This window comes from Nestor notabilis, unplaced genomic scaffold, assembly GCF_000696875.1.
Source record: "Nestor notabilis isolate BGI_N333 unplaced genomic scaffold, ASM69687v1 scaffold9564, whole genome shotgun sequence".
NCBI classification, from domain to species: domain Eukaryota; kingdom Metazoa; phylum Chordata; class Aves; order Psittaciformes; family Psittacidae; genus Nestor; species Nestor notabilis.
The window spans coordinates 12,789-25,937 of NW_009926077.1; the positions used below are offsets into that span (position 1 = coordinate 12,789).

The 13,149-nt window shown below is 46.7% G+C and overlaps 1 protein-coding gene across 1 annotated transcript; it reads right to left on the reverse strand.

The window, feature by feature from the left end:
* Positions 1-142: 142 nt before the first annotated feature.
* RNF165 (ring finger protein 165) lies at positions 143-12,259 on the reverse strand (the record flags this gene model as incomplete). Its single annotated transcript, XM_010013361.1, has 7 exons — positions 143-838; positions 1,620-1,726; positions 2,651-2,746; positions 3,668-3,772; positions 4,760-4,889; positions 9,162-9,287; positions 11,950-12,259. Coding segments are annotated over 7 exons (992 nt in total), but the record flags the coding sequence as incomplete, so codon positions are not given.
* Positions 12,260-13,149: the final 890 nt, after the last annotated feature.

Consider the following 13,149-nt stretch of genomic DNA (forward strand, 5'->3'; position numbering starts at 1 on the left):
TCTCCCTATTGCTCCATTCATTTTATTCCCAATTTTAATTGTTTTTTTTAAGCTTCTTTAAATTTGGGACACACTGTAAACGCAGGGAAAGGAAGCACATGCGGCTGAGGCAAAGAGCGCAACCCTTCTGACTGTAAACAGGATTTTGCTTTTTCGCCTCTTCCCCACCCAAAAAGGGTGGGAAAGGTTGACCTTTTTTCATCCCCCTCTGCAATGTATTAATCAGGCACCAAAATAAGGAATCTATGAAAAAATATTTGGTGCAAATTAGGTAACAGCAACATGTCCACCACAAGATGAGTAGGGCATCAAACACAACATTTCTTAAGCTAACATGCTCCAGCTGCCATCCATAGAAATAGCTAAAGGACCCCTAACATGTTTCTACATATTCAAGAGGTATATATACAATCCTCATGAAATGCAGGATTGACAGGCCAGACTACCACAACTAGTTCCTTCATGTTCAACACTAAATCTTCTGCAGCACGGGGTCTCTGAGCTCCGGGAATGCCAGCTCCCTTTCACCGGGCCCGTATCCTGCGTACGTGCAATATCTCCTACTGCTAGATATTGTACTGCCACCTCCTCCACCTCCTCCTCACTAACGTTCCTGCAGACTTTTCCTCTCAATCAAATGGCTCAGAAGGCAAAAAATTTGCTGCAAGGGTTTATGGCCATATGACCTGGTAAGGAAAATGGTGTATCCAGCCAGTCCTTTCAGCTGTCCGAGCCGAGCTGTGTTTCAATGTCCACCCTGCAGATTGGGCATTTCTTGCTGGTGGCCAGCCACTGGTCCACACACACTTGGTGGAAGAGATGCATGCAGGGCAACCGCCTGCAGAGAGAGAAGTACCACATTGTTAAGGATGGAAGAGGTCCAGGGGAACAAGAAAAGCCAGAAAGCAACATCGGATGATTCAAACATCAGTGCTGCCTAGGTGCTACAGCCTTCCCCAGCCATGACAGCTCACATAGGGTAGTAAGTAAAGATGGTGTCCTTCTTGAATAAAAGCCTTTTAGAAAAGCCCACACTCTCCTAAATTGCATTATTCCAGTTATTAATTACCCCAGCTGCTGATTTTTTAACCATTCAGGAGCACTACATTACACTGCAAAGCCTCTTGGTTTTTCATCATTGAGGCTCATTAGCAGTGAGGTGAGTTCCCATGTGAGTGTCTGCTTTTCACCTACATCACATTAATCATCAATTTGTTTACTGTCGTGAGTCAGAGGGACCCTGAACCACAAGGATCCACAGCAAGAGGGTCAGGGTTTTTCTTGATGGTTTAAGGCAATTAAAGGATGAGGAGCAGGACCAGGTAGTGTAGCTGCACTGCAGCTCCTTCAGCCATGGTAGCTCAGCCTCTTGCAATTGCTTGTCCCCATCCTCTGTCACAGGCAGAGATTTGACCCAGCCAAGAGCCTGGAGATGTCTGTGGGGCTTTGTTGCTGGCTCAGGACAGCTCCTAAATAGCATTTTCCAGACCCTGCAACAGCCCAAGTGAGTTTGTCAGGACAAGAACAGGGACAAGCCCACCAGCATGTGGCAGCCCTAATCCCATTAAACACAACTCAGATGGCATTCGGAGGCAGAAGAGCAGATGGAAAGATCATACCTGACATCTTCTCCATCTTCGAGCATGGACAGACAGATTGTGCATTTCTCATCAGTGTCAGACTCCTCTCCATCCTCTTGACCAGCTTTGCCCTCCTGCGGTCTTCTCTGCAGCAAGGTTAAAGACATAACCAACAAATTGGTTAGGACTTGATTTTCTAAGGCTCTCCCAGGCCTGGGCATTTATATGAAGGTAAATAATAAGATCTTCATGTACCAGCCAGATCCTCCAGTTTGGGGAAGCCAAAACAGCCAGTGAGTGGAGGATGCCAACATGCTTCTGGTTGGCACATCTCCTCCTGGGGCCAGTAGCAATGGGACTGGTGGTAGTGTCCCACAGAGCAGCCTGTCCCCTGCTGCCCTAACACAGCCCTCCCCACCTGCAGTGGAGATGGCCCAACATCTCTTTTTCTGGAGGCTTCTCCTGGACAACCCAAAGCACATGGGGCCACCACCACCAGGAAGGGCAACCACTGTGCCCCTTGAGAACTTAGCCACTGGCCTAGCCACATGCTGTGCCATGGGGCAGCACTTAGCCAGTCTTTTCTCCCTTTTTCTCTTCCCCACACACATCCATTCCTATTACTATATTTTTTCTGAATCCACTGGAGATGCACTCAGAGATGAGCACAGCAGGAGTCAACTCACATCATATGTGGGCAATGCAATGTCTCTGCTTCTAACTGCCTAGCTGAAAATTACTAACATATGAAATTACTACCCAAACAAGCATTTTGCCCATTTTCTACTCAGCACAACCCAAAAACATAGCACCATCTCCTTGTAGGCAGGAGACAGCTCCAGTAGAGGAGATACCCCTCACAAAGTGACTGGAGGCCCACCAGTTATCAAAGCACCATTTCTGGATTTTACATTCCTCACCCATTTTGGGGAATAGTTCGATTGTTGGCCACCAGTTTGACAACCTGAGGACTTCGGCCCACCAAAGATCTTCCTTCTGTCCACTCCGTGCCTACAGCACTTGGACGACTGAGAGAGGCTGCTGGCCATGCTGTGTTTTGGGGGTCTCACCTTCTTGTACTTGTGGGGAAAAGTGAATCTTTCAATGGTGTTCTGGACAGCACCACGGCTCACATTGCCCAGCCTGTCCTCCAGCTGCAACAGCTCCTGTGGCACAGCAACAGTGGCAAAACACCATCAGCATTGATCCCAGCCACAAGGTCCCACCAACCCACCCTACCTGCTGGCAATCAAGGCTCCCTCCTGCCCTTTCCTTCATGGAAATGTCCATCAACCCCAAACTAGTCATGCTAAAATGATGTATCTGAGCCCTGGCACTTAGGCTAATAACTAAAGACTCAAGGCTAAGAGCAGGATATCCTCTAATTCAGAAATTAGGGTGGAATTTGAGCTCTGTTGGAAAACAAAACCCTGTAGAACTCGAGTGCTTTCATAGAATCCCAGCCTGGTTTGTGCTGGAAGAGACCTTAAAGCTCATGCAGTTCCAACCCCCTGCCACAGGCAGGGGTACCTTCCACTACACCAGGGTGCTCCAAGCCCCTGTGTCCAACCTGGCCCTGCGCCCTGCCAGGGATGGTGCAGCCACAGCTTCTCTGGGCACCTTGTGCCAGCACCTCAGCACCCTCACAGGGAAGAACTTCTGCCTAAGAGTTCATCTCAATCTCCCCTGTGTCAGGTTAAAGCCATTCCCCTTGTCTTGTCCCTTTGGGCCATTGTCCAAAGCCCCTCTCCAGGTTTCTTGTAGTCTCTTCAGTCACTGGGAGCTGCTCTAAAGTCTCCCTGGAGCCTTCTCTTCTTTGTTGGCAGACATGGCCAACATGACATCCCTATGTCTTATCCCTGTGACATGACTCCCTAGTTATAGTCAACCTGAGCCAGATGCAGGCTTTTTGGAGTAAACCAGCTTTTACCAGACCCACACAAACTTTGCTTCCCAGTTATTACTAAAGTTGCTGTAAGACTCAGTGTAACTGCCAGGCCACAAAACACTTACAAGTTTATGCCACAGCTTGCATAGATTCCCAGAATTTAAAGTTAAATGATAATTCCAGCCCCCGAGATACGTACTTCATAGCTCTCCCGCACAGCAGATGTGTGCCTGCTTGGGTTCAGTCCCTGAAGAGCAAGTAGCTGCAGCTGAGGATAAGGGTAATTTCTGATTTCATGAACAACCTGTGAGAAGTGATGGAGAAGAATAAAGACACCTATACTTCACATAGAAATCCCTTGTGTATCTTGACTTAAATCTAGTGCTTTGAAAAACCAAAATGAAAGAGCAGACTGGCGCCTTCCCACAGTGGAAGCCTTTTAATAACCAAAAAAAAGAGGTTTTATTAACTAGATCTCCTATAAATGATAACTAACAACATGCATTTCTTCTGAATAAACTGTTACAATAGTTTCTGTTGTACCTGTAACATTGCAGTACCAACCTCTAAACATGGATCAGCAGAAAAGGGGATTTTACTTTATTTACTTTTAAATGGGTGGATTTCTCTCCATCCAAGCTTTGATTTTTTTTAAGCTTCACTGTAGTACACAGGTGTCAGGGTCTAACTATGGGGGCGAGTTAAAAACACCCTCGTGGGATTTCTGAAGATGCTTTAAGGACTAGAAGTGCTTGGCATGACTCAGCTCCAAACACAGCACCCTGCTAGGAGAAAGGCCAGCAAATGACCCCAGTCAGCCCATCTTCTCATCAAATCCCACCTCCACCTGTGCTAAACCTCTACTGATGGCATCAAGTCTGATGTAGGGAGCAAAGATGTGACAAGGAATGGTCCTCAGGGGCTGAGCCCAGGGAATGGATCACCTATTACCAATCATTATGCATACACAGACCACAGTTTGTTCCAGTATTAATAATACTATTAGTAATAACTACTAAGTCTCTCGCATGCTGAACAGGTTTAGCAGACCAGCTTGTGAACATGGTGCTGCATGCGGTCGATCGAATGTTTTCAGAGAAGCTGAGCTTTTCTTTCCTTTCTCTAATCCAGAGTGCAATGATGCAACATTATCCTTTCAGACACTCCCTCCCACGGCCGGAGATAAGTGGGATTCACAGAAGACAGGTGATAGAAAGATAGCAGCCTTTATTTTGACTGCCTTCTGGCAGACAATGCATAAAACATTTCTTGGTAAAAGCGTTTCACTTACCATCTGTGTTGAGGATGTGCTTCTGGGGAAGTGGTGCATCCGAGGTGTAGCTAAGTAATGCTGATAGGGCTGAGGGACTGGACGGACCTGGAACTGGGCATGAGTCAGTCCTGCATCGACACTGAGGTCCCTGTGGGCACAAGGATGAAGATATGGATTTTAGACTGGAGATCAGGAGCAATTTCTTCCCCAAAGGGTGGTCAGGCACTGGAACAGGCTGCCCAGGGCAGTGGTGGAGTCGCTATCCCTGGAAATGTTCAAAAAACATGGAGTTAGGCCCTCAGTGACATGGTTTAGTGGAGGACTTGGCAGTCCTGGTGTAAAAGTTCAGTTTGGTGATCTTAAATGTCTTTTCCAACCTAGTTTGTTCATGATTCTATGATTCTATGGCTTTGACTGCATGGTTTATCCCAAGTCAGGTCATGCTCACAGGACAACCTCCACTGGTGGGCTCTGGGCTGCTATGGGTTCCTCAAACTAGGATGATGCTATTGCCTGGAAGGGAGTTTCCTCCAGTTTGGACAATCCCCCATGACTGCACTAGCACAAAGGAATGAGGGGTTGTTTTTATGCCAGTTAGATTTTGAGATAGCCAGGGTCAAGAGCTGCACAGACTCAGCCTGCTAATTTCAGAGCCAGAGCATATTGGTGGCTCTAATCAATACCAAGGCTTGGTAACCCAACCCAGCCAGACCACCTCCTCCCTGTGCTGCCATCACTGCAAGCAATTACATTTTGCCTTGAATGTTTTGCAGGAATACAGCTAGTTGCTCAGGGAACACACCAATGAATCATCCAGAGTAGTTAGGAGCCAATTAGGCACCTTCTGGGGGCTTTTTGATGTGCCTGTGCTCCCCTTGGAAATCTCCCAGGCCACATCATGGTAGGACTTGGGAAGGCATGTGAGACTGCACCTTGACTGAACCCATCCTCAGGGAGCTCCAGAACTGCTCTTTGTGCAGAAGGTAAGAGATTTATGGATGAGGTTGTCGTAGGAAAGGGTGTCACACAACCAGCAGGCGAGCATAAATGAATCATAGAATCACAGAATCATAGAATGGTTTGGGTTGGAAAGGACCTTAAGATCATAAGCACTTAAAAGATCATCTAGTCCCACCCTCCTGCCATAGGCAGGGACACCTCCCACTAGGCAATGAAGCAGGACATCCCCAATGGTCCTGCTTGCATGCATTCATCCTGGCCTGGGCAAGCAGAGCTGGGATCTCATCTTGGTGCGTTTAGGTGGATTTTTCCTCCAGAAAAATAATCCAGCTCAATCCCAGTGTTTGGCATGACCAAGATCTTGGCAAACACCACAGCTCTGCCCCATCCAGCATGCAACGACAAACTACAATCCCATCCCCACACCTTGTGTGGAGGAGACGAGAGAAGACCTAACACAGCCCATCTGTCTATAATCCAATTATCTGATCACTCATCTGTCCAGCTAGAGCATCTCAGCAAATAAGTACATCATTTGCTTTATCATAATTACAAAAGCTAGAGCTCTAATAACCGTTGTCTTCACATTTGCCAGAGCAAAGCTAATTAGATCACAGGGGTGGCTTCCCATTTCAGCCTCAAACTTCCCTTCCCCTCTGTGGAGGACAGCAGCAGTAAGTGCCACGGCTTGTTAGGAGCAACCCAGACACGTCCTCCAGCAGCTGGGAAACTGCTTTCAACCAACAGCAGGTAATAGATATGAAGGGACGGTAAATGCAGGAATCTGTTGCCCAGAACTGCCTACATACCAGGCACCAGTTCCTGTGCTCTAGTACTCTCTGATAAGACACCCCACACCGAGGTGATGCAAAGAGACAGACTATCTTTGCTGGCCCTGTGCTAGCCATGTGCTAGACAGACAAAATCTGGCAGATGATAAAACACAGCAGGCGACTGGCAGGAGCACAACCAGGGTGAGAAGCGGCAGGACTGGGCACTTTCCAGCTCCTGTGTCACAATTTTGGATGTTTATCCAATTGGTTAAGACTGTTCCTAGGTGGATGGAAGGCTCAATTGGAAATCAGGAGGTTTGGGTCCATTCCCAGGCCTGTCAGTGGCCTGATACATGACCTTGACCGCTTTCTCTCTGCCTTCCAATATTCATTGTCTAAAAAATAGATGTGATAATTCATGGAGTGCTTTGAGATTAAGGGCTGCAGAGATCTGTCAAAGATGAATGGCCATTATTAACTTGCACAAGTAATTGCATTAACAACATTGCTGAACTGTTAGTGCATTGGTGCATCTAAAGCCTTACAATTGAATGCTGAGGCCCCTGAAGTGATGCTGTGGTACTACAGAAGATTCCAAAGCAGAAGACCGCATGAAACAGTGTTTGGGAATGAATAAATAGAGCACATTAGGTGAAGAAAACCAAAACCAACCATCATTTTCAAGTCTGTGCTATGTGGATGACTGTACAACATATTGATACTTGGATGCGAGGTTCAAGAGCTCTGATGCTTATGGTACATGGGCTGCCAACAACCAGCAAGTCAAGGATAACAGGTTGAATGGTCGTCACTAAATGTGTATGCAGAAGATGATTTAAAGAACCAAATGGGAGTTTATTTATTCTTCACCAGGGGATTTTAATCGAGGTTGGGCTGTTTGAGATGACTGATCATGTTCAGATCTTCCTTCCATCCCCATTTCTCGCAACAGTGCCTACAACTGCTGCTGCTTATGCAGTGGTAACACATTAGAGCAAAGTTTTTGTATCTGTCACTGGGCAAAACTCAACATGTGCCCCGAGGGGAAGTGAGTCACCCAAATATATATACACAGTATATGATTTCTGTCATCCTTACTCCTTTGGTTTTATAAGGCTATGAAGCAACACAGGGAGGGGAAAGGAGGGAGGAGGAGGGGAACATAAAGTGATGCTTTATCAGATCCTTATAATGATTATAATTAAACACTCTGTGATGAAAGAGAGACAGAAAGAATGGCTCTATCCAGATGGTACCTGAACCACTTTGCAAACTGATTTGAACAATGTCATCTTGACCAAATTCAGCCCACAGTGGTGCCAGTAATGGGAACACCTGAGAAGAAAATAGCAGAAGGATCTGGCCATACTTTAGGTTGTGTATTATTAACCTGGAGGGGGAAAACCTACCCTGTGTTAAAAGGACTCTCCATTTGCAGAGTGAAGTGCTCAGATGTTAGGAAATGCCATAATTAAGATTTCCTGTGCCATTTTATTTTGGTCCCCTTGTGCATACTCATTGTGATTGTCTCTAATTGCATGTTCACATGCTATTTCTTCCATTCATTCAGTGAACAGAATGGACTTCCCTCAGTTAACAAGCTCAGTATCATGTTTTTATTTTCTTATTCTTCCAAATAGGGGCCCATTAATACTAACTGAGCAAGAGATCAAGACCTGCTCTGAAAATGAAACGGTCAATTCCCTGCTCATTTGTTCCAGGGTATCCAACACTACAGTGGGAGAACAATTAACAGCTATTAATTCATTCGCACCACCCTGTGAGACAGGTCAGCACAGTGCTCCCTTATTTAGACCCCAGAAGAAGCTGTGGACACTGTTTTTTGAGTGCCTGGTGGGCAGCAGAAGATCTAGTTTGGACAGAGACATTGGTCTACAGGACCAACTACAGGACCCTGGCTATGCCCTTCAGCATGAAAAGCCCCTTTGGAAGACTAATGCTTGGCTGGATGCTATGTCCATAGATGAAGAGTTATGGGCAATATTAACACCTCAGTGTTATCATATACATGCATATAGATGGAGCAAGTCCAGAGGAGGCCTCAAGGATGATCAGGGGCTGGAGCACCTCCCGTATGAAGACAGGCTGAGAAAGTTTGGGCTGTTCAACCTGGAGAAAAGGAGCTGCATGGAGCCCTCAGAGCAGCCTTCCAGTATTTGAAGGGGGCTACAAGGATGTTGGAGAGGGACTTTTTGTCAGGGACTCTTCATCAGGGAGTCTAGTGACAGGACAAGAGGTGATGGGTTTAAACTTAAACAGGGGAGATTTAGGTTAGATATAAGGAAAACATTTTTTACTATGAGGGTGGTGAGGCACTGGAACATGCTGCTCAAGGAAGTTGTGAACATTCCATCCCTGGCAGTGTTCAAGGCCAAGGTGGACGGGCCCTTGCGCAACCTGGTCTAGTGGAAGGCATCCCTGCCCATGGCAGGGGGGTGAAAGCAGATGATTTTAATGTCCTTTCCAACCCAAACCACTCTATGATTCTATAAGGGCTTTAGCCAAGAGGGCCTTCCGAAGATGAGTTTCACATTGCACACTCCCCACATTGTATCTGTTGAGTTCAGCCATTAACTTCCATGAAGCCCTGATCCATGGTGACATTCATCAACACTTGCACCCTTCCAGTACTTTTCAAACACACTAGTGAAATGTGGAAGACTTACCAATCTGTGCCTTCGGCTAAATACCTGGGCTGGGCCCCTATGGGTTGCGGAGTTTGCAGTTGGTGGCTGAAGTCAAAGCTGGGGTGTAGGCGATGAGGCTGGACAGACATGCGCTCTTGAGCCCGCCTGTGGTGAGGAGACAGAGAGTGAGTGAGCCACGCAGCACCACCGGTATGTACAGCTCCTCCTCAGAGTATGCCTCAATGAACCAAGAGATAGAGCCGTACAGTTGGGATTGTGAATATGCCCCATCCCTGGCAGTGTTCAAAGCCAGGTTAGACAGGGCTTGGAGCAACCTGCTCTAGTGGAAGGTGTCCCTGCCTGTGGCAAAGGGTTGGAACTGTATGAGCTTTAAGGTCCCTTTCAACACAAACCAGGCTGGGATTCTATGTGTTCAATAGAAAAGAGTCCAGGCAGGTGTCAGGGGTGATGGGAAGTGGCTATGTCATTTACTCATGGTCACACAGACATAATGCAGACCTCCACTTTCCCCCTTGCCCCCGTGGCATCCAGATATGCTCACTTTACAGGAGATGCTACTACTCTCATGGAGAGAAAAAGAAGAAACCAAACAACTTCTTCCTCAGCAGCTTTGTGCCATTTGCACTATTTTATTTTTCACTGCCAGCCCCATAAACAAGACAAGATAAAACGTGTCCTTGCTTCAGCCATTATCCATCATCATAAAGAAGCTGCAGGTTGTCTCGTCTCCCCATGCAGTCCATAAACTCCTGGGAAACCTCATTCATAACAGGATTACTGAGGAGTAACTGAAAGCAGAATTTACTCTCGCAGGTCTTTGCCAATATTTCTCTGGATGATGGACAGGCCAGGCTGGGATCCAGCTCCTTCTCCCTCAGCTCTGCTGCCTTTGCAGTCAAGGAAAGGAAAATGGTAGAAAATGTAACAATGTTTTTCTAAGAATTTGAGTCTCTTCCCATGATTATTGCTTATTTGAATTACTCAGGGGTAGCACATGTGCTGTTTGATCAGTATCCCAATTTGGATAAAGACAAGGTGAATGCACAAGCAGGATTTGCATTACAGACTCATACTCCTTGCTCGCTGCCGAGTCCCTGCTTATGAGTGAAGCCATCACAAAACAAATCTATGGGAAAACACTAGAGCAAATGCAGCAGAGAACAGCTAGATAAAGAATTTTTCATGCAGTCACAGTTCAGAGGCTTCACTTTTAAAGATGCAACCCAGATTCCCATTACTGGAATCTCATGCCTGTAACCTATGAGGTTTCTGACACCCTCCTCTGATGCAGGTGTGCTTTCAGAAACAGGATGTGGGACCAGGCAAGATGTTCCTGACCTTTTCCACACCACAACCCACTTCCAAATGTAACACTGACAGCATCTACCAAAGCAGCTTCTGCGTGGAATTATGCTCTGTGCTTTTATTTGAATTCAGCTTATGACTAAGAGATAAACACTTGTATCATCAGTGCCTCAGCCTTGCACATATTTGCTACCCAGTTATTAACTAATCATTAAATTCACCTAAAACCCCAGCTTATGCAAAACAAAACAAGGATGGGAAGAACACACAATTTTCAGGCAGAAGGAGTATGGAGAGAGTGTTTTCTGTCTGCAGCATTCTTTCCAAATGAAGCATTATCACAAAGACTCATCCTCTGATTCTTGATCCATGGGTACAACCCACAAATAGCTTCCATATGTTTCCAAAAAAAGCGTTCCTCTCCTACATGCTATCTAAACCCCTCTCTCAAGAAAAACAATCAGGACAAGGCCAGGCATCCATTTCCACCTCTGCTGAGTAATTCTCTCTGCAGTCATGAGCCCAGTCTGAATTTAGGCTGCTTTCTGTGATTGAATGTGCTGCAGGTCAACAGCATCACTCCCTCTTAGAGCTGGGAAGCCTACCTAGACCCAGAGGAGCAAGATCTTCATGTGCAAAACATGATGGGACACGTGGGTACAATCTCTGATGTGGTTTTAAAAGAGCAGCTGTGAGGAGGTAGCTCATACATACAGTCTATTGCTCTCTCTGCCATGAAGGACAGGTTCATTGCAACACCAAAGTGTTACTAACATGATTCTCTTACAAGTAACAATAATGGGCGACCATGGGACATACTAGATGAGCATGTTCTATATCCCATGGGAAAGGTACACCTTCAGGTGCAACTTGCCCTGCGTCTTCTCTTCTGGTGGATGTATTTCAGGGGTACACAATAAACTTGTGAAGAAAATCCAACATTACCAGCATGTGAGTCTGAAATGTGTCCAGAGAAGGGCAGTGGAGCTGGTGAAGGGCCTGGAGCACAAGTATGATGAAGAATGGCTGAGGGACCTTGGGGGTATAGTCTGGAGAAGAGAAGGCTCAGGGGGGACCATATCGCTATCTGCAACTACCGGAAAGAAGGACGGAGAAGGAAGGGGGCCAGTCTCTGTTTCCAAGAAACAAGTGACAGGACAAAAGGAAATGGTCTCAAGCTGCACCAGGGGTGGTTTAGACTGGAGATTGGGAACAATTTCTTCCCCATAGGGTGGTCAGGCATTGGAACAGGCTGCCCAGGGCAGTGGTGAAGTCACCATCCCTGGAAGTGTTCACAAACTGCATAGTGACATGGTTTAGTGGTGGCCTTGACAGCGCTGGGGTAACAGTTCGACTTGGTGAACTTAAAGTTCTTTTCCAACCTATTTGATTCTGTGACTCTATGTCTCTATGTACTTTCAGGTTTTTGCAGGAGCCACTTTGCTGAAGTGAGGCTAAGGCAGGTTCTCAGCATCCTACAGGACAAGTAGGTTCCCCTTACCTGTGATGGGGCATAAGCCGGCGGTGCTGTGCCTCAAGGAGCTGCTGCTGGAGGAGGTATTGCTGGTGTAGCGCCTGAGGTAGGAAGGAGGGTCCGGCCACGTCCTGGAAGGGCAGGGCTGGCACTGGGGCCAGGGGCTGGTGCAGGGGACCGCTGTGCTGGTGCGGGGGGGCCATGTGAGGAGTCAGCCCTGGCTGGGGCTGCACTGCGTGGGGCAGGGCGAAGTCAGTGGGGAGCTGAGGCTGGGGACCCAGGTGGAAATGCCGGCAGGAGGTAGCATGGGGATGCTGAGACCTTTGAAATGGAGCACCTGGAAGAGAAGAGCACAGCTGTCACAGGGGCCAGCAGTGACCAGGGTAGCCCAGCACAGTGGTTGGCCATCCAGGGCAAGAACTGGGCAAACATCAGTTTTCTCCTCTGCTAAAAGGGTTAAAAAGAAAGAGAACAGGTCAGTTAACATTGATTATATGGGAAATACTGATTTTGACTAATAGTTTTTCTCCTCCAGAGAACATTGGAACCAAAACATATGTTTGATTTCAATGTGACTTTTTGGCTCCAAATTGAAGTGTGTACTAATCAAAACCGCTTCAGCTTGGTTTAGTTTTCCTGTCTTAAAGAGAAAAGAAGAAAGGTTTTTATAGTGCCTGTAGTGATAGGTCAAGAGGTGGTGGTTTTAAGCTAAAAGAGGAGAGATTCAGATTAGGTATGAGGAAGAAATTGTTCATTGTGAAGGCTGTGAAACACTGGCACAGGTTGCCCAGAGACCTGGTAGATGCTCCATCCCTGGAAACATTCAAGGCCAGGTTGTGCATAGCTCTGAGCAACCTGGTGTAGTTGAAGATGTCCCTGCTCATTGCAGGGGGGTTGGAACTAGATGACCTTTGAAAGTTTCTTCCAGCCCAAACCATTTAATGATTCTATGATACAGCCTCAGCATTTTAGAAAAGGGGAAAAAAACAACAGTTTTTGAAAATATGTTTCATGGATTATGAGCTCACTGAAGTTTTCAAAGTTTGCTGACTTTCTAAGCCGTTCAACGTATTTCTTTGCCTGTCTAAATATGCCTCATAGGCAAGGAAATAATTCTGCTCTAAGAAACTGCCTCTCGCTGACTGCAGTACATAAATGAGACCTTCCACATCTGAGGGCCAGGATTAAGACCACGTGTCTTTGCTGAGACCCTTCAATAGCCTATTC